Source organism: Macaca thibetana, chromosome 15 (genome assembly GCF_024542745.1).
Source record: "Macaca thibetana thibetana isolate TM-01 chromosome 15, ASM2454274v1, whole genome shotgun sequence".
Classification (NCBI taxonomy): Eukaryota; Metazoa; Chordata; class Mammalia; order Primates; family Cercopithecidae; genus Macaca; species Macaca thibetana.
In genome coordinates, this window is record NC_065592.1 from 30762429 (window position 1) to 30788832 (window position 26404).

Sequence of the window (26404 nt, forward strand, 5' to 3'; positions counted from 1 at the left end):
AAGGCTCTATCACTCGACATGATATAGACTCACCACCAGCTTCAGAGCGTGTTGTCAGTATTTACAAGTATGAAGACATTTTTATGCCATCAGCTGCCTATCAAACCTTCTCATCTCCATTTTGTTTGCTTCTGATTGTTGCTCTGACCTTCTACCTATTGATGGGAACCCCCTAACCACAACTGCAGGGCCAACAGATTACATGGATTGGGAAGTCTTTAGTATAAATATATTTTTAAAGAATATCCAGTATAATTTTAGCTTCAATTATTTAAGAAAAAAAACCCTCATATAATTTCAGCTTTTTGGGAGAAAGAACAAGCTTCTTTTCTAGTCAAAGAAGATTGTTTAATAATGACCCTATACTTTTGGAATGTACTTACACCTTTTCTAAGCACTTTCAAATATGTTTTCTTCTTTAACTTCGCAACATCTGTGAGTTGGATTGATGAAAATTATGATTGCCATCTTCCTGAATGGGATTTGAGACCCAAAAAGACCGCCTTTTTATGATCCACATACCATATAACTTTGGCTAGAAATGAAAAATAGAAAGGCAGAGAAATAATTAGGTATAGAAATAATGTCTCAAAACAGTCTTAACTATGAGTGCCATAGCACAGAGAGTTATTTTGAGTATTACTAGGGAGAACTTTACTGAATGTCATAAGTTCACAGTCAGCCTTTTGGGGAGAAGAACTTTCAAATCTCCGTAAAGCAGAAGTGCTTTTGGATATTACGCAGCCAGTGGGGAGATTGGAGGAAAATACAATGATACGAAAATAGTTCATATTTATTTGAAATTTTGGCCAAGCACGGTGGCTCACGCCTGTAATCCCAGCACTTTAGGAGGCCGAGATAGGCAGATCACCTGAGGTCAGGAGTTCGAGACCAGCCCGGCCAACATGGTGAAACCCCATCTCTATTAAAAAGTACAAAAATGAGCCAGGCGTGGTGGTGCACACCTGTAATCCCAGCTACTCAGGAGGCTGAGGCAGGAGAATTGCTGGAACCCAGGAGGCGGAGGTTGCAGTGAGTCGAGATTGTGCCACTGTACTTCAGCCTAGGTGACAGAGCCAGACTCTGTCTCAAAAATAACTAACTAAATAATATTTATTTGAAATTTCTTCTCAGAGAGTAGCTATGATAAAACATTTTTACTTATTTGGAAAGGTTAGAGACCAAACTGTGAGCATTCCTGAAGATGTAAAGTTGTGTTAATGATATTTTTTAAAAAAAGGGAATTCTTAGCAGTTAAAATTTGAACTTTTCTACCACTGAATTTTATAAAACTAAGGTATTCATCTGTGGTTACAGTGAATTCTCTTGTCAGAGCCAGCATGCATTAAGTATGATTTAAAATGTTTTGAATTTTTTTTTTTTTGAGATGAATTTTCCGTCTTGTCACCCAGACTGGAGTACAACAGCATGATCTCAACTCACTGCAACCTCCACCTCCCAGATTCAAGCGATTCTCCTGCCTCAGCCTCCTGAGTAGCTGGGATTACAGGCACGTGCCACTATGCCTGGCTAATTTTTTTGTATTTATAGTAGAGACAGAGTTTCACCATGTTAGTCAGGCTGGTCTCGAACTCCTGACCTCAGGTGATCCGCCTGCCTTGGCCTCCCAAAGTGCTGGGATTACAGGTGTGAGCCACGGCGCCTCGCCTAAAAATGTATTATATCAGACAAAACATCTTAGTAAAAATTTAGGGCATTTTAATAATAAGCCAACAGCTTTTGAGACTGTAGAGATTTAGAGTAGAATTTTTTTTTATGAGGTGGCTTTTTTAAAAAAATTTGAAAATGGGAAAATGACCCATAAAGTGATTTCACCTAGAATATCCATTTAAAATGTTCAGACTTGTGGCTGAGTGCGGTGGTTCACACCTGTAATCCCAGCACTTTGGGAGGCCGAGGCAGGCGGGTCACCTGAGGTCAGGAGTTCGAGACCAGCCTGACCAACATGGCAAAACCTTGTCTCTACTAAAAATACAAAAATTAACCGGGTGTGGTGGTACATGCCTGTAATCCCAGCTACTAGGGAAGCTGAGACACGAGAATCACTTGAACCTGGAAGGCAGAGTTTACAGTGAACTGAGATTGCGCCACTCACACTCTAGCCTGGGCAACAGAGGGAGACCCTGTCTCAAAAAAATAAGTAAAATAAAATGTTCAGACTTAAAAACTGGACAGGTAGTCAGCATAATTCATAATAATGCCTTCACATATGCTTTTTTTCTAAAGGAGCCCCAAAGTTCCTTTGTTCCAAATGTCTGTGCTAACAGCCCATTTTGAGGAGAGAAGTCTGCAGGTATAGTTAGTGTTGCTGAGACATTTCCACTGTGGCATTCTAGAGTTCTCTGGCTTGCCCTTGTTGCTTTAAAGCTGGTTCCAACTTTGTGGGCTTTATGATTGAACAACACTGGTGATTGTGATTTCTAATACCACCCTCCAGGTTCATGTCACAGGTGAAAGTCTGCCTGTGAGGAGAGCTTTCACATTCTCCTGGAGTTGAACCAAAATAAGGAAAACATCAACAAGCACAGTTACCAAAAGTTTGCAAGGGACAGAGGAGAAATACTGTTCATTGCAGATGGGGAGAAATTAAATGACATCAAGTGCATAATGGAACTGGGTAGGATTCAAACTCAGGTCCCCTGGTTCAAGTCCTTGACTTCACTCTGGTCATGGCTAAGTCTGGCCTGTGCCTCATCTTCTCAGCTCTAGCGGCTGTTTAGAGGTGAAGATACTGATAGGCAGGCACCCACGTTGTAAATAAGAAGCAAATATTTTTATATTTCTCTCTCTTATGTGTATAATATTTGAGCTATAAACAGGTTAAAACGAAAGAGAGACTTCAGCTTAGTAGCAGGCAGGGAAGGAAGAAGTGAATGCAGCTTCCTTCCTCTTACATTTCTAATCAAGCTAATTATTTCACTAATGATTTCTCATTTGATTACCTGTTTTGCTTATTTATGCTTAGAACTTTCAGTGACTTCTCAGTGCCATTAAGGTAAAATGAAGTCATTTCTGTGACCTGCAATATCATCGTTTGCCACTCCTCCCCGTTTGCTATGTCTTAGCAAGACTGAGAGGCTCTCAGTTCTTCAGACCTGCTCTATCTCACCTCTCATTTTGTTCATATTCTCCACCTCTTGTGCTTGATGAACTCCTACTCACCTATCAGGTCACAACTTAAATATTTTTTCCTCCAGATCTCTGGACTACATAGGTCCAGGCCCCTATCAAATGCTCCCATAGCACATTAGGCTTCCTCAGCAACATGCTCATCATACTTTTCTAGAATTGCTGGCTTGTCTTCCTTGTTATCTCCCTAATGCAGAGACCATTACTCATCATTGTAGCAGACATTTATCCATAGCAGGCACTCAGCAAACATTTGTGGAATGAATGTATATGTGAAACTCTACTTTTATGGCAAGTTTGTTTGGTTCAGAAGGCTTGCCTTTCATGTATATTATGAGACTGGCCAACATTTTTATATTCTTCCTCCTGTGCTCAAACCGTAAATAATTATGTTAGCAAACACTGAACTTTGTCTTTTGAAAAATAAATAGAAACATCCTTAGTAACAGTACTAACAAGAATTCACACCAGTGATACAGATGGCCTTTGACCATTATCTCAGAGAACAACCAATTGATAGACATGCTGAAGTAGTAACTCCGCAGACTTCAGTTTCATTCATCCCTACTTAATATAAGAGAATTAACTTCTATTTTATGTCTGTATTCTCATTTTCTAATATACTACTTGTCACAGAGGAGATGCCCAACCAGTGTTTTCTGTAAAGCACCTGAACTGATTAATAATAATGCTAGTGAAATGTATTTATTGCTGTTCTAAGCACTTTACACGAATTAACTCATTTAATCCTTACCGCAACCATAGGAAGTAGATTCTATTATTTATTCAATTTTACAGATGAAAAAACTGAGGCTGGTCATTTGACATAAATTACCAGTGCTGGCCAGGACTTTAGAGACCATTTAATCCAATGCTCTTATTTTACAGAGGTGCAGCTGAAGCCTAAGTAAGTGATATGATTTCCTACACATTCATGCACCTTCATGCACATCCACTAAAACTTCTATTAAATGGAACCGACTATCCACACTCCAATTAGCTAGGTGCCTTCTCCCCCCCCCCATTTAGTAATTTACAATTAATTGGAGGACTTTTTATAGTTATATTTAGAGGAAAGGAGCATGTTTTACTTTATATCAACTTTCTTCTCTGCTGAAAAACATTTTGATTCTTTATTTCGCCAGTCATTTTAGTTCTTTCAATAGGGTTAATACACAGATCAAACAAGACTTAAATACATTTTTAACAATTTGACAATTTAAAAGTGAATTGCCTAAAACCTAGGTCTTCTAAGTTGGAGCCCAATGCTTTTTTTATTGCTCCACTGTAGTCAAAGGTGAATATATAAATGTGATTTCAGATAAAATGCAGAAGCTGTATTTAATTAAGTTGGCTTTTGTCATGAAAGAAATCAGAAAGTTTGGACAACTCAGGAATGGATTTCCATCCTAGATGGTACTTACTACTATTTCTGGAATTAAGTTTACTGTCTATATTCAGGATTTTGTGCATAAGAGATGTGACCACTGAGGTTGTGTGTCATTCTTAGTTCTAATCCAAGGGTCAGCAAACTTAGTCTCTGTTAAGGGTCAGATACTAGTTTTTTGGCTTTTCAGTCTGTTTGGCTCTGCTATAAACAATACATAAATGAATGAGCATGGCTATGTTCCAATTAAATTTAACTGACACTGAACTTTGAATTTCATATGCTTTTCAAATGTCACAAATGTTTTCCTTTTGATTTTTTTTTAAAAAGCCATTAAAAAATCCAAAGACCATTCTTAGCTTGCAGTCTGCACCAAAACAGGAAGCAGGCTGGGTTTGCTGATGGATTGTGGTTTTCCCACCCTTGTTCTTAGACAGGGACACACCAATATATCATGAATGTTGTAAAGGATACTGCCAGTAATGTATTATTACTGGTTAGTTGTAAGAAGATCAAAGTTAGTGAATAATTTGTTTTTAAAATGAATTATTGTTGATTTATTTTTATAAATAAATGGCACAGGGCATTCTCATGCTCTTGCATTCTAATATATTTTCTGGAATTGATGCAAAAGTGGTGGCAGTAAAGTACAGAGCTGACTAAGCAGCAGTTTTGTCTTAAGTGTGGTGATCGTGGACAACGATTACTGCTGAACTGCTCTTCATGGTAAGGATTTCAGTGTTTCAGAGTAATTCATTAACCTAGAGATGTTTTAAAAAGTTGTATCAAAATCTGCTGCACCATGGGAGTGTTTTACACGTGTGATGTACATCTACCTTATGTACCATAATGGAAAAATGTTTGAGAACCACTGCACTAGGCCAAAGGCTGGGATGTGTATACTTTGCTGTCGTGTATAATTGTATGTCCTTGTTCTCTAAACAGAATTGGTTATGTTTACTGAACAGTTAGGTGGTTCTCTGTGTGTTTATATACACAGATGATCCCCAAATTGGATGGTTCAACTTCAGAGTTTTCAAACTTACAATAATATGAAAGTGATATACATTCGGTACACTCCTACAACTTACAATGGGGTTATGTCCCATAAGTGTTTGACTTATGATATTTTTCAACTTACGATTGATGGGTTTGCTGAGACGTAACCCTCTTGTAACTTGAGGAGCATCTGTATATTTGTACATACATGATGGTGTGTGTTTATACATAAATGCCTGTATATACACACCATGAGCATTTGAAGGTCTTTGTCAAGGTTATTTCTGTTTCTGATCTCTTGCGTACTGTAAAACCCAAGAGATAGAACATTATGCATATTACAGGCAAAACTATGCTTGAGTTTATAGCAATGTAGTTTGTAGAAAGGATTCCTGGATCTTTTACTAAGCCTTGCTTCCTCCATTCAACATTATGTGAATTGTTAAGAACATATAAAGTACCACTGTTGAATGTGACTTTTCTATACTGTTAGTTAAGAAACCGAGACTAGTGTTAGCTGAGTAACTGGCATGTTGATGCAACCTATACAGGTTTTGTATTTAATTAGGTTCCTTATTCAGTTATTCAAGTATCCAGTTATTTAGTTTCAAGTTAGATTTCTTTGTTTTTATATTTAATAAAAGACTTGCATATAAGTTCCTCTTCAGGAAAATAGTGGCTAGGCTAGTGTGATTTTTAAGTATGTCTGGCAACTCAAAATGTAATGGAATCATCAAGCTATTTGGGATTTTTAACATAAAATACACTGCTGCTTGATTAATGTGTTCAGTTTTCCCCTGGATATTTGCTATTAGGCTGATAGCCATTCAGTTGGATTCTTCTGGAGAGTAATTGATTCTCTAAGGTAATGGGGTGCTGCAGTGGGTGTGGCATTCACCCAGGTCACTAGAGTCCTACCTGTTTCATCACATAGAAGGCCCTGGCCATGGGGAAGAGTGAATGCAGCTTCTCCGGATGCCTTATTCCCACAGACATGCTGATATGCTGGAACAATCTGGCTCCAGGAGTATTAATATACTTTTTTGAGACTGTCTACAAAATACTATTTTGTAAAAACTATGCCTTTACATAGACATTGATAGGTTATATTTCTTTTATAACAATTGTGTACCTAATGTTCGATTGTGATTAATTTTGAGATTTATGTATATTTATAAGCCTGTCTCATGTAAATTTTTACTCTAAGATGTGTAGCACATTACTAATAAAGACATGGATTTCTATTTATGTAAAGTAATTGTAGCAATATTCCTAGATGCTACCTAAATGATTGTTCTGTCCGTTTGCCATCATAAATACTTTTATCTTTGGATGATTATGTTAGTCAGAATATGTTAACTAGGTTTAAACTTTAGAATAAGAATTCGCAACGTAGTTTGAAATTCTTCCTGTTGATGTAATTAAAGTTAGTTTATAATTCCTTATTGCTTTGCTCTGGTACATTTTTCTTTTTCTGTTTCTTGTTTTAAATCTTTCATCAGTAAAGTCACTCTCATTTCTCCCTGAATCTATAGACCTTGGAGAAGACGATAGCCTGTCTTGTCTGACAGAGGAAAATCATGTTGCTGTCATCAGGTAAAAATCCCTGTAGAGACACAATTTGTAAAATGTAATCTTACATTTATAGCTTTGGTTTAATACTTTATTAGGTAGTGAATGGAGGCCTATAATCCCATTTCAAGTGTATCATTTGGTTAATTCACATGGCCAGCTCTAAGAATTTCAATAATCGGCCTTATTGGCAACTAAATCATATAATACGTTGAGAATAATTAGAGTTTAGTTGTAGAGCATAATGAACCACCAGGGAGGTCGTTGAGCTGCCAGTACTACAGGGGCTAGCTTGAGAAGATCAAGAATGGCACGTTAAGAAAGAATCAGGCATTACCACATTCTGCATTCGAGGCTCTAATTTTCACACACACACACAAAAAAAACTTCAAATATTTTGTCCTTTGTTTAGTAATTCTGCTTGTTCCGTGTAGTATTTATTTTGCAGGATCCTGAGTGGGTAGCCCAGCTGTGAAACCTGAGCCTGGCTGGTGTTTGACTTGGAGATTTCTTAGGGCTCAGTCACAGGTACGAGGATCAGATGATCAGATGATAAGCTATAAGAAGAGACAGAGGAACTGCAATGGACATAAGAGTCACCTGCATCCAGGAGGTTAAGAAGCTTTCACCACTCATTCAATCAATCAATCAATATTTATTTATGTATTATTTTATTTGTTGATTTATTTTTATTTATTTATTTTGAGATGGAGTTGTCCTCTGTCGCCCAGGCTGGAGTGCAATGGCGCAATCTCGGCTCACTGCAAGCTCCACCTCCCAGGTTCATGCCATTCTCCTGCCTCAGCCTCCTGAGTAGCTGACACTATAGGCGCCTGCCACCACGCCCAGCTAATTTTTTCTATTTTTTAGTAGAGACGGGGTTTCACCATGTTAGCCAGGATGGTCTCGATCTCCTGACCTCGTGATCCGTCCGCCTTGGCCTCCCAAAGTGTTGGGATGACAGGCTTGAGCCACCGCACCCAGCCTATTTTACTTTTTTTAGACAGGGTCTTGCTCTGTCACCCAGGCCAGAGTGCAGTGGCACGATCAGAGCTCACTGCAGCCTCGACCTCGTGGGCTCAAAAGATCCTCCCACTCAACCTCCCAAAGTGCTGGGATTACAGGTGTGAGCCACCATGCCCGGCCAATAAATATTTATCTGAGACTCTTATGTGGCCAGTCCTTGTGCCAGACATTACACAGAGAGGACTCTAGGAAGAACAGTTCTTGATTTCTGCCCCACCCCAGGGCTCACCCTGGGGGCCTGTTTGGGGAGTCAGACAAACACACACCATGACAGTACTTCGTGGTGAATGCAGTGGTAAGGAACAGCTCAGGTCTGATGCTAAACCTGAGTGGAGGTCCTCACGCAGCCTGGGGCAACTAGGAAAGCAGGTGATGATACTGAAGTGAACCTTAAGGAAGGCGTGCTATGGACTGAACATTTGTTCCTTCCAAATTCATATGTTGAAACCTTAATCCCCAGTGTGGTGGTATTTGGAGATGGAGCCTTTGGTAGGTAATCAGGCCATGAGGGTAGAGCCCTCATGAATGGGATTAGTGTCCGTATAAGAAGAGACAGGAGAGAATTTTCTTCTTTTCTCCACTCTTCACCATGTGAGTACACAATGAGAAATTGGCCATCTTTGAACCAGGAAGAGGGCCCTCACCAGAACCCAATAATGCTGGCACCTGCTTTCAGGCTTCCCAGCCTCCAGAACCATGAGAAAGAAATTTTTGTTGCTGAAACCAGTCCGTCTGTGGTAATTTGTGAGAGAAGCCTAAATCGATTAAGACAAAGGGGTAGAAATATGTTAGGCAAAGGGTGTACAGGGGCATCACCAAGAAAGGGGAGAACAACCCAACAACCTCAGACGAAAGACAAGCAGGATGTATTCTGGAGCCATTGTCATCTGACAAGGCTTATCTTAGTTTTCTATTGCTCCTGAAAACAATTTCCACAAACATAGGGGTTTAAAACTACAGAAACACATTTTCTTACAGTTCTGGAGGCCAGAAATCTGAACTGAATCTTACACAGCTAAATGTAAGGTATTGGTGGCGGGGCACAGTGGCTCACACCTGTAATCCCAACACTTTGGGAGACTGAGGTTGGTGGATCAGTTGAGGTCAGGAGCCTGGCCAACATGGCGAAACCCCGTCTCTGCTAAAAATACAAAAAATTAGCTGGGCTTGGTGGCAGGCGCCTGTATTCCCAGCTACTTGGGAGGCTGAGGCAGGAGAATCACATGAACCCGGGAGGCAGAGGTTGCAGTGAGCTGAGATCCTACTACTGCACTCCAGCCTGGGTGACAGAGCGAGACTCCATCTCAAAAAAAAAGTTAATAAATAATAATAATAAATGTAAGGTATTGGCAGGGCTGGTTCCTTCTGGAGGCTCCAGGGGATAGAATTCATTCCTTGTGTCTTTTAGGTTCTGGTAGCTAACCAAATTCCTTAGGCTGTGGCCTCATCACTCCAGTCTCTGTCTCCCTGGTCAGATGACCTTCTTTTCTTCCATAGTCTAATCTCCCTCTGATAAAGATACTTGTGATTATATTTAGAGCCCACTCATATAACCCAGGATAATTTCCCTACCTCAAGATCCTTAATTACACCTGCAAGGTGCCTTTTGCAATGTAAGGTAACACTTCATAGGTTCCAGGAATTAAGGCTTGGTTACCTGTGGGGATGATTATTCCTACCATCCCAAGGCTGGAGGATAAACGATGAAATGAGGATGGGGAGAGGTGAGGCAGGGTGAGCAGGGTCCTGTTCACAGAGGACCTTGCAAATCATAATAAAGAACTTCGACACCTTCCCACAGGGGCTAAGGAGGCTTGGGGAGGGACTAGCTTGTGTTTTAGAAAGATCATGCGGACTGCCATGTTGATTGGAGTGGAGCAAGAGGATGAACTTAAAGACTAGTTAGAGGCTGCAGTGACATCAGTGTGGTACAAAGTGTATAAACATGTAGCACTTAGAATTCAAAACCAGCAGGACTTAATCTACAAATAAAGTTGGTTTCTTTACACATAAAGAAAAATTAGTCTGGCCCAGCATGGTGACTCATGCCTGTAATCCTAGCACTTTGGGAGGCCAATGCTGGAGGATTGCTTGAGCCCAGGAGTTTGAGACCAGCCTGGGCAACACGGCAAAACCCCATCTCTACCAAAAATACAAAAATCAGCCAGTCTCATAGCTAGGTCTCAAAATAAATAATAATTTTTTTGTTTAAAAGAAAGATTAGTCTTGGCAATTTTTTTTTTTCAAGATGGAGTTTCGCTCTTGTTGCCCAGGCTGGAGTGCAGTGGCATGATCTCAGCTCACTGCAACCTCTGCCTCCTGGGTTCAAGTAATTCTCCTGCCTCAACCTCCTGAGTAGCTGGGATTACAGGCGCATGCCACCAAGCCCAGCTAACTTTTTGTATTTTTAGTAGAGACGGGGTTTCACCATTTTAGCTGGGCTGGTCTCGAACTCCTGACTTCAAGTGATCTGCCTGCCTCCGCCTCCCAAAGCGCTGGGATTACAGGCATGAGCCACTGCACCTGGCCTAGTCTGGGCAATTTGAAATGCATCCACCATCTCCTGTTTTTCAGTCTTCCTCAGGTTTGCAGCAGAAGGCCGATTGTTTAAGCCACTTGGTTGCCTCAGCCTTAGCGTGAGCATATTGTAGGGAGTAGAGCCAAGGAAGCATGGGCTAAGAATTCCAAATCCTGAGCCCTAAGGCTTAAACTTTAACTATTCTAGGTAAAGTGTGAGCCATTCCTGTGAGGAGGAGGAACCACTAGTGATGGACACTGGAGGCCAGCCACTTTCTGGAGAGGGAATTCTGGCTTTCAGCGCATAATTGTTCGTTACAAAGTCCCGCTTGCAAAGCCCATCCTTCCTACCAACTTTCTTTCCACCTTAGGAAGGGAAGGAGGTGCCTTGTCACAGACTTTTAAAAAAATTATGTATCTCTACACTTCATTTTATTTATCTGGCCCTCTCCTGGGTACATCAGTTTCAGCAGGGTTGGTTGAATTGATTTGATAAGCTTTTCACTGAAACGTTTCACTAACTGGTAAATCGTTGACATGGCACGATATTGTATGGGAGGTTAGCTGCAGCTGGATGGCACAGACCAAAAGGACAGGAAAGGCTACCCTTGACTCAGTGAACTAGCAGGACCTGCACTGTGAGTAGGGGCCACATGTCCAGCTATGGGAGTGGGAGGGGTGAGGGGGAAGTAGGTAGGGAGTCAGGCGGGGCCTGATGGTATCAGACTTGCTTGCACCATTTATCCTTCAGCCACTGAGATTTAAAAAAAATCTTGGCCTATAATTCCAACACTTTTGGAGGCCAAGGCATGCAGATCACTTGAGCTCAGGAACTCGAGACCAACCTGGGCAACATGGCCAAAACCTGTCTCTACCAAAAATACAAAAAAATTAGCCAAAGGTGGTGACATGTGCCTGTGGTTCCAGCTACTGGGGAGGCTGGGGTGGGAGGAGTGCTTGGGCCTGGGAGGCGGTGGTTGCAGTGAGCCGAGATCGCGCCACCGCATTCCAGCCTGGGTGACAGAGTAAGACCCCGCCTCAAAGAAAAGAAAAATAATTTTTCTTAGTCATTTCTCACATACACACTAACCTTACCTTCCCAAACTCCTTTTTTTCTAAATCAATTATCTACATTTTTAGACTACCAATTTTGTCTAGTAGCAAACACTCAATGGCTAGTTATAGCAGTAAAGGCAATTAACTTTTATCTTGTGTGGCTACAGTGTTCATTTGGTAGTGGTTCCTTGGAATGTTCTGCTGAGAAAGATTTTAAGGCTATGTCTAGGCTTACTGAGAAATAATTCAGTGGCTGGGCGTGGTGGCTCACACCTGTAATCCCAGCACTTTGGGAGGCCGAGATGGGCAGGTCACCTGAGATCAGGAATTCAAGACCAACCTAGCCAACACAGTAAAACCCCGTCTTTACTAAAAATACAAAAATTAGCCGGGTGTGGTGGCGTGTGCCTGTAATCCCAGCTACTCAGGAGGCTGAGGCAGGAGAATTGCTTGAATCCGGGAGACGGAGGTTGCAGTGAGCCAAGATTGCGCCACTACACTCCAGCCTGGGCGACAGAGTGAGACTCTGTCTCAAGAAAGAAAAAAAAAAAAAATAGAAAGATTCAGTAATAGTTCAGTGATAGATTAATAATGTTTGCCATGGACTTAGCAAAGGAAAGTAGTAATTCACATGCCAGGCAACTGCCAGCCCTGGTTTACAGTAATTGTAACAAAAGACCTTGTTATAACTATTCCAATAGTCACTGTTTGAATTTCTATTGTAAAGTAACCATCATAGCTGGGTTCAGTTCCTGGCAGCTAAGTACTGTGTATAAAGGGGCCCAAGGGAAGGTAAGTAATGACTACTCTGTGGCCAAGTACCATATTAGTTATTTACATAAACTAGTTCTAGTCCTCACAACAGCTCTGCAATGTAGATGTCTTCTCTCTCGTACAAATGAGGAAACATGCTCAGTAAGTTAATTTATCCAAGGGTATACAGCAAGAAAGCAGTAGAGCCGGGATTATAATCCAAGCCTGTCTGCCTTAAAAGCTTGTGTTCTTTCCAGCACATCTTGCAGCTTCTACAATAATATGGTGTCTACTCATTTTTTTAAAAAAATTATTTTAAAAAGTGTGCAAAGTACTGGAGCAAATGCAAAGAAGTTTATTGATGAGTTTTGATCCAATGGGGAATTCAGGTATTTGTGAAAGTGATTACCATATAATGTGGTTGGTACTTGAGAAGAGGCAGCTGTAAGTACTACACGGTAAAGGTAGCTGCTAAGTTTCCCTGGATCAGGAAAATTCCACAAAGGAGATGATTTTGATCTGAGGCTTGAAAGATTAATGGGAATTATCCAGATAGGCAAGAGGGAAGAGCTGGGGCTCAATCATCTAGGGCATCATGTACCATGCGAAAGCTTCCATTCTTTTGGCAATGGGGAAGCACCAGCAATTCGTTTTTAGCAAAGGAGTGACATGACTAAGTGCCTATTTTAGAAATATAATCCTTGTAGTGAGAGGGACAAGATTGGGAGCAAAGACACCTATTAGGAGAGCATTTTACAGCTGAGACACCACAAAAGTGGTGAAGGTACAGACTGGAGAGTTATGTGTCTGTCTGGAAGGCTGGTGCTATGAAGATATAAAAGATGTCCAACGTATGGTTGGTTGTCTAAGGAGCTCAATGTGTTGCACAACTGCACAGGATGCCAAATGTAAATAGCGCCCCCAAATGTGAATTGTATCCCTGGAATTGTGCAAAGGGGTGGCCCTGGACCATGGAGAGATACCACAATGCAGTCCCGGGTGGAGCCTCGCTCTGTCACCTAGGCTGGGGTGCAGTGGCGCGATCTCGGCTCACTGCAACATCTACCTCCCAGGATCAAGTGATTCTCCTGCCTCAGCTTCCCTAATAGCTGGGATTACAGGTGCCCACCACCATGCCTGGCCAATTTTTGTATTTTTAGTAGAGACGGGGCTTCATCATGTTGACCAGGCTGGTCTTGAACTCCTGACCTCAGGTGATGCGCCCGCCTTGGCCTCCCAAAGTGCTGGGATTACAGGTGTGAGCCACCGTGCCTGGCCTCTGGGTGTTTAATATATGTTATTCTCCAATTTAATCTTTACTGCCACCCTGTGAACAAGGATCATGCACCATTTATAGATGAGGAACTGAGCTCAGAGATGCTATGTAACTTGTCCGGGATTATACAGATAATAAGTGGCAGATTTGGAATCTGAATGCATGTCACCCTGATTTCATTTTCACATGATCACTTCTTCTGCATTTTACATACTACTTTATACACAACGCACATACCACATTGTAAGCACTGGACTTTGTACAAAGCAGATACTCAGCACACCTTAGTAAATGTTTGTGGAGACACTTGGAGAGCTCTAAGACAGACACCATGCTGGAGAATCCTCTCCCTACCTGTGTTTGTAATATCTCTGGTGGATGTTATCTTGATACCCTGGGAGTCGGTAGACATCAGTTGTTTAAGAGATACCCCTTATCTTTTCTAGGACAAAACTAAGAGTTACCCCGAGAGTCACTGTCAGATTCTCACCATGTCAGAGACGCTGTGGTACTGTTTTATACATACTTTCTTATTTCACCTTCACAGCAACCATTTTTATAAATCAGGAAGCTTTCTGTTGCAAGTAATAGAAATCTAACTAAAACTGGCTTAAATGATTACAAAATTCATTCATTCACGCAACTGGAAGGCAAGAGGCAGTGTGGTCTCCAGGGTCAGCTTGATCCACTACTCTGAATGTCTTTCACTTCTACTGTATCCTGCGTGCCGATGGAGGCTGTTTGTCCCTGAGGTTGTTGGAGTGAGTTGTCATGTGAAGGCCAACAGAGAGAACCCGAAGTAACCTCGTATTTTGGAGGAGATATCTAAAATCATATGACTTTTGACCTAGAGATTTGAGTGGACAATTGACTTCTTTCTCAAATTTAGTTTTTAGGTCCTATGTCCCAGTATTTTAATTTTTCTCTGCTCTCAACCACATGGATGCTCAGTAGAAACATCCCCAGGTTTCAGTATCATTTCTCGCAGGAAGCACAGACAGTCTTTTTTGAAAGGACACCACTCATTCATTCTCTTGCTCAGCGAACACTGAGTTCCTACTCAGTATGTCCTATGCTGTGCCAGGTGCTGGGCCCACGGAAATGAAGAAAACCCAGTCCCTGTTCTCAAGGAGCTCTGTAGGGAGACAGACACATAAACCACTAACTTTGACTGCATTGTGGTGAGGACAATCATAGGAGGGGTGAGTGAAACCCTGTGTGAACTCAGCCTTGTGCTAGGCCACATAAAGACTAGTCTAGTTAGATTCTCGTGCTTCAGCCTTCATTTCTGTTAGAGTTTCATTGACTAGAAATGCTGAGTGACACCTGTCAGTCCTCTGGCTTTGGCCATTAGAACCATCTTGAAATGCTCAGCAATTTTCACTTTCACTGAGACTTGGAAGCAAAGCACCGTGACAGGGCATTTTTTTGATTTGCTGAGTTGTTGCTAAATTGTGGCCCAACACAATTTAGGCAGCATTAACACCCCATGTCCTGTCCCGCTTCTGCTTGCTTCCACTGATAAATGCTTTTGTTGTGTAACATGGGAGCTCTCATTTTGTAACTAGAGGAAGAGAGTCTTTGGTTGGAGCAGGACAGAGAGGAGGGTTCAGTCTTTGTTCCCTCACTGATCCATTGGATGGGTTTTGAACCCCTGTGGTTAGAGGACTGAAGGCCAGACATGGAAGGAACTATTCATGAGAGGAGTTATAAACACTGGGCATTGGCCAGGCACCGTGGCTCATGCCTGTAATCCCAGCACTTTGGGAGGCTGGGGTAGGTGGATCACTTGAGGTCAGGGTTTCAAGACCAGCCTGGTCAACATGGTGAAACCCCATCTCTACTAAAGATACAAAAAATTACCCGGACGGGGTCATGTGTGCCTGTAATGCCAGCACTTTGGGAGGCTGGGGTAGGTGGATCACTTGAAGTCAAGAGTTCAAGACCAGCCTGGTCAACATAGTGAAACCCTGTCTCTACGGAAAACACTAAAAATTAGCTGGGTGTGGTCGTGTTGTGTGCCTGTAATCCCAGCTACTCGGGAAGCTGAGGCTGGAGAATCGCTTGAACCCAGGAGGCGGAAGTTGCAGTGAGCTGAGATTGCATCACTACACTCCAGCCTAGGTGACAGAGCAAGACTCCATCTCAAAAAAACAAAACAAAACAAAACAAAAAACCAAAAAACTAAAACACTGGCACACTGACCTACTTTAGGGATTGGGTGACAAAATATTTGTCAAGCGAGGGAGAAAGACTTTTTCGCCTTATCAGAATTAAATGCAGCTCTGCTTTGGTACCTTGAGGATTAGAAGTTTGGGAGTATCCAGGATCTGGGGATAATCATACAGGCACCAGAAATCTTCCTATGGGCACTAGACTCAGTTGAGCTATGTGGGCAGCAGGGTGGTTGGTAGCAGCTGACTCATGTCTCTGGGTATATGTGAGGAACCTCTTTTGGGACCCCCCATAGAAATCACCAAGGACTTTTTAGGAAGGAGGTTGAGGCCTTTGTTATTATGTAGATGGGGGCTTAAGTCAGTGTAACATGGACTGAAGGCAAATGTGACCATACTTTATAATCGTAATCCCAGAAAGCCTGAACAAATAAAGAAACAAAGTAAAATGTAGGAACAACTGAAACAAAAATATTTACAGAGTCAAACTGTAACTGAGTACCCTCATTTTTTCTGAGAGATAGTTTATTCTTTCTTCTTTTCTCATTCCCCTAGTTTCTCGCTTCCTACTTAGCCCTTTAAAAAGGCAAATGTAGGCCAGGTGCAGTGGCTCATGCCTGTAATCCCAGCACTTTGGGAGGCTGAGGTGGGTGGATCACATGAAGTCAGGAGTTGGAAACCAGCCTGGTCAACATGGTGAAAACCCATTTAAAAAAAAAAAAACAAAAAAACTATCTGGGCATGGTGGTGGGTGCCTGTAATCCCAGCTATTTGGGAGCCTGAGGCAGGAGACTCTCTTGAAGCCAGGAAGGGGAGGTTGCAGTGAGCCGAGATCGCACCATTGCACTCCAGCCTGGGTGACAAGAGCGAGACTCTGTCTCATAAATAAATAAATAAATAATTTAATAAAGGTAAATATAGCCTTTTACCTCGTCTTCACCAGACAGTCCCTATAGGGCAAGTTCATCTAACTATGTGCTTAGGAGCTCCAGAAAGGAACTCTCACCCACCAGGAGGATTCCTCAAGAGATAACATCCAATTTCTACAAAACTCCCTCCCACCAGGAGACTGCCTTGAGAAATGTGAAACTCTCTTCCATCTGGGGGGTTTCTGGCTTAGTCCTGCAGACGAAGGTGCCAGCAGTCACCAGCTTGACCACCCAGTAGATAAGGCATGCAGACCCCTCCCCCGACAACTGCTTGCTTCCTTCAATTTAAAAGTGCCTACTTTCAGAGATCGAGACCATCCTGGCTAACAGGGTGAAACCCCGTCTCTACTAAAAAACAGAAAACAGTAGCCAGGTGTGGTGGCGGGCGCCTGTAGTCCCAGCTACTCGGGAGGCTGAGGCAGGTGAATGGTGTGAACCCGGGAGGCAGAGCTTGCAGTGAGCCGAGATCGCGCCAATGCACTCCAGCCTGGGCGACAGAGCAAGACTGTCTCAAAAAAAAAAAAAAAAAAAAAAAGGCCTGCTTTCTGCTCCACAAGTACCGTTAGGGAGGAAACCTGTACTTCTTCCCCTGAGCTAGCTTTGGAATACATCACTTTCTTTCTGCCAGACCTTACTCTTGTTAATTGGAATCTGCAAGTGGTGAGCAACTAACCCTGCGTTATTTCAGATGTATTCAGATTCCAAAGGCCATCTGAAATACTGAGACCTGAAACTTACAAACGAGATGGATAGGGAATTCCTTTTTCCTTTACTTCCTTTACTAAATCCCTTTGTCTCCAAAATCTATCAAGCAATCGTTTCTTTATCTGAAAACTGTGGATTATGATACCTGTCTTGTCTGCTTTAGAAGGGAAACAAAAATTATGTTGAAATTAATAGAAATACTTATTGAAACAGGAAAGGGATAACTTGCAGGGTTTGAAGCAATCACATGTTGAGAACTCAGTCAAGGCTTTCTTAATTTTTTTTAAAAATCATAATGTTAATTGGGATATTTTATGGGTAGTGGGCTTGGATCTCAGCACTTTTCCAATAGGAGAACAGAAGCACCTTGTACCGCCCCAGAGTTTCCTTCCCCCACCCACAATAACCCTAAAGCAAAAGGTATTATTATTATCATCGCCTTGTGACAGAGGAAAACTTGAGATTGGGGGCTTAACTGACTTGACATCAAGTCTCAAAAAGAAACAGTGGCAGTTTGAGACTTTGATCTACGACTCTTTAAGGGTTTAGATTGCTTCCACAGCGAAACCTGCACAAACAGTTGTCAACAGCTGCTGCAAATTACAGGCTTCTGAGGAACATTTAAAAAATGCCAAGAGTTCTTTCCTCAGGCCAAATACTATGGCAGATAAAAGTATTGCTTTTGGAGCCAGAATCCTTGCGTTTGAATCTTGCCTGTGCCACTTGGTAGCTGTGTAACTCTGGCTACGTACTTAACGACTCTGTCTCAGTTTTTCTGTTTGTAAAATGAGGATAATTACATCTTCTTTGTAGGGTTCTTCCAAGGATTAAATGAGTTTATAGGAGTGAGCCACTTAGAATATGGCCTATTATATGGTAATCTCTATTTAAAATCCTGTCAGATACACCAAAGCAAACACTTTAAAAGTTTCTGTTAAATAAATCACTAAAATAGAATCGGGGCATTGGTTCTTTAAAAGTACTCCCTCGGCCGGGCGCGGTGGCTCAAGCCTGTAATCCCAGCACTTTGGGAGGCCGAGACGGGCGGATCATGAGTTCAGGAGATCGAGACCATCCTGGCTAACACGGTGAAACCCCGTCTCTACTAAAAATACAAGAAAATTAGCCGGGCGAGGTGGCGGGCGCCTGTAGTCCCAGCTACTCGGGAGGCTGAGGCAGGAGAATGGCGTGAACCCGGGGGAGCGGAGCTTGCAGTGAGCCGAGATCGCGCCACTGCACTCCAGCCTGGGGCACAGAGCAAGACTCCGCGTCAAAAAAAAAAAAAAAAAAAAAAAGTACTCCCTCACGGTATTCTAGTATGTAGATTGGGTTTTGATATCTGAATGTGGCGCCTTTTGGGATCTCGCCTCGCGAGAAATTGACATTAACGAATGAGTGAAAGCAGCTTTTTTCCCCCGCTCCCCCTGCCCCCTCCAGGAAGATGTAGACCCTACAAACTTGTTATCAGGACCGTGCGGAGACCAAGGGGGCGGACGCGTTCTCCCCATTCCCCTTTGGGAGTTGTAGTTTCCTTTAAGCGCTTGGTGGTCCTAAAAAACTAGTGTGGAACTACAACTCCCACAATCCCGCGCGCCTCCCGCCCTGCCTCCCGCCCGCGATTCTCGCCCGGCTCCCATTACCGCCCCTCGGGGGCGGCTGTGGCGGAGGGATGATGGCCGACGGCGGCGGCTCTCCGACGGCCCCCAGCCCGCGGGGCTCTCCCGGGCCGGCGCCACGGGTTCCGCGCGCAGTCGGACCGAGTGGCGGTGGTGGGGAGACCCCGCGGACTGCGGCGCTGGCGCTGCGCTTCGACAAGCCCATCAAGCAGGCCTTCTACAACACCGGGGCCGTGCTGTTCGTGTGCCTGTGCTGCGGCGCCGCGGTGTTGGTCTACTTCATCCTGGAGGCCTTCCTGCGGCCGTTGCTCTGGGCCGTGCTGTGCGGCACTTTCCTGCACCCCTTCAAGAGCTCGCTGACGCGCCTGGGCCGCCACTGGCTGCAGCGCCTGCACCGCGCGCACACGCCCATCGTCCTGGCCGCGCTGCTGCTGCCGCTCTGCTTCATCGACTACGGCGTCGAGGCCCTGGGCGAGCAGGCGTTGCGTCGCCGCCGCCTGCTCCTGCTGCTCGGCGCCGGCGGCCCGCTTCTGTACGGCCTCTACTGCCTCGGCAGCTACCTGGGCGTGCAGGTGCTGCTGTTGCACGCTGCCGCGCTCATCTGCCGCGGGCTTGACTACTTCAGCAGCCTGTGGGTGAGTGAGCGGCAGTCCGCCTCCGCCCCCAGCCCGTGGTCCTGGCGCACTGGGATGCAATCCTGCAGTTCCTCCCCGTGCAGGGGCGACGAGGGGCCACACTTGTGCTGCAGTGACTGTCCGTCTCCGCTTTCCTTCTCACACCTCAGGAATTTGGCGCACATTCTTCCAAAAAGAGGGCGGGCATAATTTGAAATTGCCTCCCTGCTTCCCGCTTTGCCTCAATCCTCGCAGGCCCTTTTAGGGAGATAGTGCCCTGGATTGAGAATCGCTATTCCGCTTTGCAGAGAGAGGCCTCAGAGCGTGGCAGTGGGCCTTGGTTTTACTCCTGGTTGGAGAGGGCGGGAGTGCTTCGGCCACCCTCAGTTCTGCGCATCTGAAAGGGACCTTCAGAGATTCTAGGCCAACTTGCCATCCTGCAGATAGGAAAGGTGACCTCTTACCAGGCTAGGGCTACTTAGGGGCAAAGAGGGGTCTGAGTGTCTTAGATTTCTCACAAGTCCTAAAACAAAGCTTGCTTAACTGGCTGGTGCTGCCTCTCGCTCGGTTCAGGTGATTTCTGTATAATTTGTGCAAGGCAGTGGGTGCTGAGCCGCCTGTGCCTCTTCCTCTCCACGATTTACTTTTTGGTAACTACTTCTGTTGTGCACGGACTGGTATACCAGAGCACACCTCCTTCCGCTTGGAGTAAAGCAGCGGACCGCGTGAAGGAGAGAGACGTAGATTTGTGATGCTTGGATTACCCGGAGCTTACTCTTAGAAAATCAGGGAGCTTTCGAATTGGAAGGGATTTCAAAGATAATCTAGTGACACAATTCCTAACTCAGACTATATTGTGGACTAGTTAGTTATCCACATCTTTAACTGGTGACTGTTCAAAACAAGTGGAGATTTAGTGCGTAAGAATGCCAATTGATTCATAAACAGTACCGTTTACAAATTTTGATTCACTACTTTTGTCAGTGAAATAAAGTTCAGTGTACCTTGACATCATTAAGTTGCAAAATACTAATTCCCCTTATCTGTCCAGCAGTGTTGTGGCTTGCCTGAGGTTATTGGCAGAGTGGTGAATGACCCCAAACACCCTTCTTCTCTTGTTCCCTCAATACCACCTCTTGGTTCGTGTTTAAAGTTGATCGAGCATATGTTAGGTACTGGGCTTTGTGAGGGATTTAAAAAAGGACTAAGATACGGGTCCCGTCTTCAAGGTATATGAGCATATTCTAATGGAGATGACAGACATACAGATAAATGCTCATGACTCACCAGTTATGGGCCACAGGCCCAGAGAATGTGATTGGTCCAAAGTCACATTTTGTGGTTCACTTTTACGGAGTGAATCTGTGGTTCACTTTTATGGAGGCCCAGTTCAGTGCTTTTTATCGTTTATCTTGCAGTTTCGCAATTCAACTAAGTGGATCGAATACTGCTTATCTAGAAGGCAGAACACTGTGTGCTAAGAAAAATACACTTGGTTATTTTCCTCAAGAAATTCAGTTTTGTAAAAGACACATAGATTCTGCGAACGTTTTTGACTGTTGATACTGCTCAAGGAGCTTATCCATCAAACTGTAGGAAATTAGAAAAGAAAGGCCTGCCATATGTAAATAGTATATTTTCATACTAGAGTAAGAAATTGAATACGTGAGTAATTTGGCATGATTATGAGGCATTTCTAGCAGTCTGTCTCAGATACTCAATGGAAAGAGTTGAGCACTTCTAAAGAAACATCCACAGCTCGGAGTATACCTTTGAGTATCTTTTTACTGAAGATAAACCTTCATCTTTGTATTTCATTTGTATGGGTTGTGGATGAGTGGAAGAGAAGTGGGGGCCAACATTGATTAGACCTGGGAGTGGGAGAAGGAAGGTCCAACCAATTAATGATTTTTTAAAAGCTTGAAATTGGCCGGATGCAGTGGCTCATGCCTGTAATCCCAGCACTTTGGGAGGCCAAGGCGGGTGGATCACCTGAGGTCAGGAGTTCAAGACCAGCCTGGCCAACATGGTGAAACCCCATCTCATCAAAAATACAAAAAAAAAAAAAAAAATTAGCTGGGTGTCGTGGTGGGCGCCTGTAATCCCAACTATTTGGGAGGCTGAGGCAGAAGAATCACTTGAACCTGGGAGGCAGAGGTTGGAGTGAGCTGAGATTGCACCAGTGCACTCCTTCCTGGGGGATGAGCGAAACTCCATCCCCCCCCCCAAAAAAAAACCCTTGAAATTCAGCTGTTTGGCTCAAGTGTTGGGAGCAAGGAAAAAGAGAGAGGGTTTAAAAAAAAAAAACCGAACAAACTCAACATAATAAGAGTATGAGTTTAGAAGTGAGTAGGGAGTGGTAGAAGGGCTAAATTTGAAAGAGAAGCTTCAGGTTGATAGAGTTTCAGAGAAACAAGGCATGGAGTTGCATTTTGCTCAAGCAGTGTTTAAGGGTGGATAGTTGGTTGGGGTGAAGTATACCTGGGAAGACAAGGAGTCCTTGCTCTCATCCAAAAGTGCTAATTAAGGCCAGGTGGGGTTGTCCACGCCTGTAGTCCCAGCACTGTAGGAGGCCCACACAGGTGAATCACTTGAGGCCAGGAGTTCGAGAAGATCAGCCTGGCCAACATGTTGAAACCCAGTCTCTACTAAAAATACAAAAAGTCAGCCAGGCATGGTGGCTCACGCCTGTGGTCCCAGCTACTCGGGAGGCTGAGGCACGAGAACTGAGGCACTTGAACCCAAGAGGTGGAGGTTGCAGTGAGACGAGATTGTGCCACTACACTCCAGCCTGGGCAACAGCAAGATCCTGTCTCAAAAAAAAAAAAAAAAGTGTTGATTAAAGGCCAGGCACAGTGGCTTAATGCCTGTAATCCCAGCACTTTGGAGGCCAGTTGCTTGAGCCCAGGAGTGTGAGACCAGCCTGGGCAACATAGTGAGATCCCCCCGCCCCCGATCTTTTAAAATAAAAAAGAAAGTGCTGATTAAGGCCTGACATGAAGTGAAAGTAGGTTATGTGACTGGGCAGGAGGCCCATTCTGGAACTTTTCCATCCCACAGTTCACAGTGGTTTGGCTTTATGAGCCCAAGCAGGGCTGCCTGGTATAGAACATGGTCTTTATGCTTTCTAGGCTACTTTAACTATGGGCCTGCTGCTGAAGAGCAGTATAGATGAGGGAGGCAGAGAGAATAGTTAACTTTAAGTGAATCCCTGTTTTGATGAACTGACAGTTCATCCATTTAAGATCCAACTTTTAAGCATCTGCCATGTCCCAGGCACTAGATTAGGTTCTTTTACATGGGTGTTACTTCATTCTCACAATGTCCTGTGAGGTAGGAGGGAGGGATTTCATATGTGAGAAAACTAATTCAGAGATTGATCTGTTTATGCTGTCAGTAAATGGCGTTCAATAGACCTAGCAGCAGTTGAAGTCCTGCTGTTATCAAAACTGTTTGTAGTAACCTTCAGTAAGGATTTTTAAAAAGTTTTCCCTAATTCATTGTGTTTAATTATTTTTAATATAAATGGATTCTAGGCTGGGTGCGGTGGCTCGCACCTGTAATCCCAGCACTTTGGGAAGCCAAGGCAGGTGGATCACCTGAAGTCAGGAGTTTGAGACCAGCCTGGCCAACATGGTGAAACCCTGTCTCTACTAAAAATACAAAAACTAGCTGGGTGTGGTGGTGCATGCCATAATCGCAGCCACTCTAGGCAGGAGAATTGCTTGAAGCTGGGAGGCAGAAGTTGTAATGAACCCAGATTGCGCCATTACACTCCAGCCTGGGCGACAGAGCGAGACTCTGTCTCAAAAAAAAAAAAAAAAAAATGATTCTGGTTACTAGGAAAAAACAGAAGAATATCAGCATTCTACTCATCTAGAAACCTTATTCATCTCTCTTCTTTCTTCTCTTTTATTTTTATACCTGTGCAGTTTTCCAGATCCCATCAGTTTTCCTTTTTAGTGTTCTTGGGACCTATGTTTTTCTTTTTTCTTTTTTCATTTTGTATATTGAGACAGAGTTTTGCTCTTGTTGCCCAGGCTGGAGTGCAATGGTGTGATCTCGGCCCACTGCAACCTCCACCTCCCGGATTCAAGCAATTCTCTTGCTTCAGCCTCCCGAGTTGCTGGGATTATAGGCACCCACCACCATGCCTGGCTAATTTTTGTATTATTTTTAATAGAGACGGGGTTTCACCATGTTGGCCAGGCTGGTCTTGAACTCTAGACCTCAGGTGATCCACCCGCCTTGGCCTCCCAAAGTGCTGGAATTACAGGCATGAGCCACCGCGCCTGGCCTGGACTTAGTTTTTCTTTGTCACTAGTTTATCCTTCCAGTTCGGTTCCTCTTCATGCCATTTGTAGATTTCTTCAGTCTCCTAGAACTCCATGCTGCTTACAATTGAAAAACTTATCATTTATGGGATGAGTAACTCTTTTTCAGCAGTTTCGGATAGGTTAGAAGATTGCACTGACTTAGTGACTTCAGAACACTTAAAAAAAAAATCAGCTGTTGCACTGGGTTCATATGTTACTCAGTTCTTGGCATCTTCCCATAGTGGAGTTATGCAAGGTAAATTTGAAAAAGCTGATGGTGTGCCCTGCTCCACCATTTCTCTCTGTTGGGGGGCATTCTGATCTTCCTCATTCTGTTAATTTAGACTTGGTGGAAAATTTGAAGACCATTTAGTTTTTGCAGTAATAATAGATTTGTTTTTTTCTGTGGTCTCTGATCCTATTGTTTCCATCTTTTTAAAGAAGCATGAGGTGGAGAGAATAGTGGCTGAAAGATTAAAAAAAAAAAAAAAAAACCTTAAGTTCTAAAGTTGGCTTTGCTAGTAACTAACTTTGTGACCTTGGGCAGACCAGGGCCCTCCTCTGGGACATTCAGTCCCAGTTGTGTAAAGCGAGGGGTTGGCATGAACAATTTCTAAGATTTCACGATGTTCTATTTTACAGATCACAAGAGGCTCTTCAGCAGTGGACATTAGTCAGCCATTCACTACTGACTCACTTTTAAACACATTTCTGGGTTTGTTTCTGCTTGCCTGGCAGCAAGAAACAAGGAGAGGAAAGTTTCTAATACTTAGTTTTCTCAGTGAAAGACTTTGAATATAAAAATTGTTGACTCTAAGTTGCCATATAACAAAGAGAATGGTTTTCTCATTAGAATTAAGTGGATAATTGAAGGACCTGAAGCAGTTGCTGCTTGAGGCTATGATTAGGGCTGTGACTCCTTAACTTGGAAGGAGGTTTGTAGTTGTGGTATTTTTTTGCAGGGAGACGGATTTAAGCTCTTGTTGCCCAGGCCGGAGTGCAATGGCGCGTTCTCGGCTCACTGCAACCTCTGCCTCCCAGGTTCAAGTGATTCTCCTGCCTCAGCCTCCCGAGCAGGTGGGATTACAGGCACCTGCCACCATGTCTGGCTAATTTTTTGTATGTTTAGTAGAGATGGGGTTCCACCATGTTGGCCAGACTGGTCTCAAACTCCTAACCTCAGGTGATTGACCTGCCTTGGCCTCCCAAAGTGCTGGGATTACAGGTGTGAGCCTCTGCGCCCAGCCTGTAGTTTTATTCTCTCTAAAAAAAGCTTAAACTGTTCTGCAAAAATGTGTAACAGAAGCAACCAAGTTGTTTTTCCAGTTAATGCCCAGATGACAATAAATGAAACAAAGACAGTTGAAAAGGCAGAGTCTCTAGTTAATGTTTTCTACATTTAATATGTTACTTAACCAGGAAAGTATATGTGGATAATTGTGTGAAATGAAAGGAAAATGTGATTGCCTATTAGTTCCCTTTACTTGAAGTGCTAAGTAAATGTTGCCAAATTTTATGCAGTCTTATGTAGTGTCTAGCACATTGGTGCTATAAAAACGACTATGGAATGTGTATTTTGAAAAGGACATCTCGTTTTGGAGAACATAAATTTGGAAAAATATGCCCTCTTATCTGTAACTGCGGCTCATTGATTTAATGCCTGGAATAAATTCACACTTGAATAGGTTTGCTCAGAGGCTAAACATATATAAAGTTGACTTGTTAACCTCATGTTTCTGTGTTAGTGAAGATTTAAGAATTAAAAAACTCTTAAGGGTTCCTAGACTAGAAATTATGTGTAAAACATGAATGTACAAATCCTTATTTTTGTTATTTTAAAGGATATTTAGTGATTCAAAATGTTGACTCAAGTAAAATGTTTGTTACATTTGAAAAAAACATAAGCAGAATAGAAGTTTATATGATAAAAGTGAATTATCCCTTTTCTTGTTTTTTCCCTGCGAGACGGATTCTTGCTCTGTCACTCAGGCTGGAGTGCAGTGGTGTGATCTTGGCTCACTGTAACCTCCGCCTCCCTGGTTCAAGCAATTCTCCTGCCTCAGCCTCCCGAGTAGCTGGGATTACAGGTGCCCGCCACCGTGCCTGGCTAATTTTTGTATTTTTAGTAGAGGTGGGATTTCACCATGTTGGCCAGACTAGTGTTGAACTCCTGACGTTGTGATCTGCCCATCTTGGTCTCCTAAAGTGCTGGGATTACAGGCGTGAGCCAACGCGCCTGGCCGAATTATCCCTTTTCTCCACCACTAGTCCCACTATTCAGATGTTACTATTGTTAACTGTTTGATGTAAAGGC

At 43.3% G+C, this 26404-nt stretch overlaps 3 protein-coding genes across 8 annotated transcripts in view; all 3 read left to right on the forward strand.

Annotated features, from left to right (window-relative positions):
- FRRS1L (ferric chelate reductase 1 like) overlaps nucleotides 1-6981 on the forward strand; it is a 37278-nt gene extending 30297 nt beyond the window's left edge. For both annotated transcript variants that reach the window (XM_050759556.1, XM_050759558.1), the window contains exon 5: nucleotides 4-6981. In XM_050759556.1, coding sequence (XP_050615513.1) covers nucleotides 4-176 — 173 coding nt within the window. In that variant the 3' untranslated portion in view covers nucleotides 177-6981. The remainder of the gene's footprint in view (nucleotides 1-3) is intronic.
- CTNNAL1 (catenin alpha like 1) overlaps nucleotides 1-26404 on the forward strand; it is a 264318-nt gene that overhangs the window by 63655 nt on the left and 174259 nt on the right. The gene's annotated exons all lie outside the window — the stretch shown is intronic.
- The window catches only part of TMEM245 (transmembrane protein 245), a 123725-nt gene continuing 116506 nt past the window's right edge, over nucleotides 19186-26404 (forward strand). For all 5 annotated transcript variants that reach the window (XM_050759549.1, XM_050759548.1, XM_050759547.1 and 2 more), the window contains exon 1: nucleotides 19186-19795. In XM_050759549.1, the coding sequence (XP_050615506.1) occupies nucleotides 19214-19795 (582 nt within the window). In that variant the 5' untranslated portion in view covers nucleotides 19186-19213. The remainder of the gene's footprint in view (nucleotides 19796-26404) is intronic.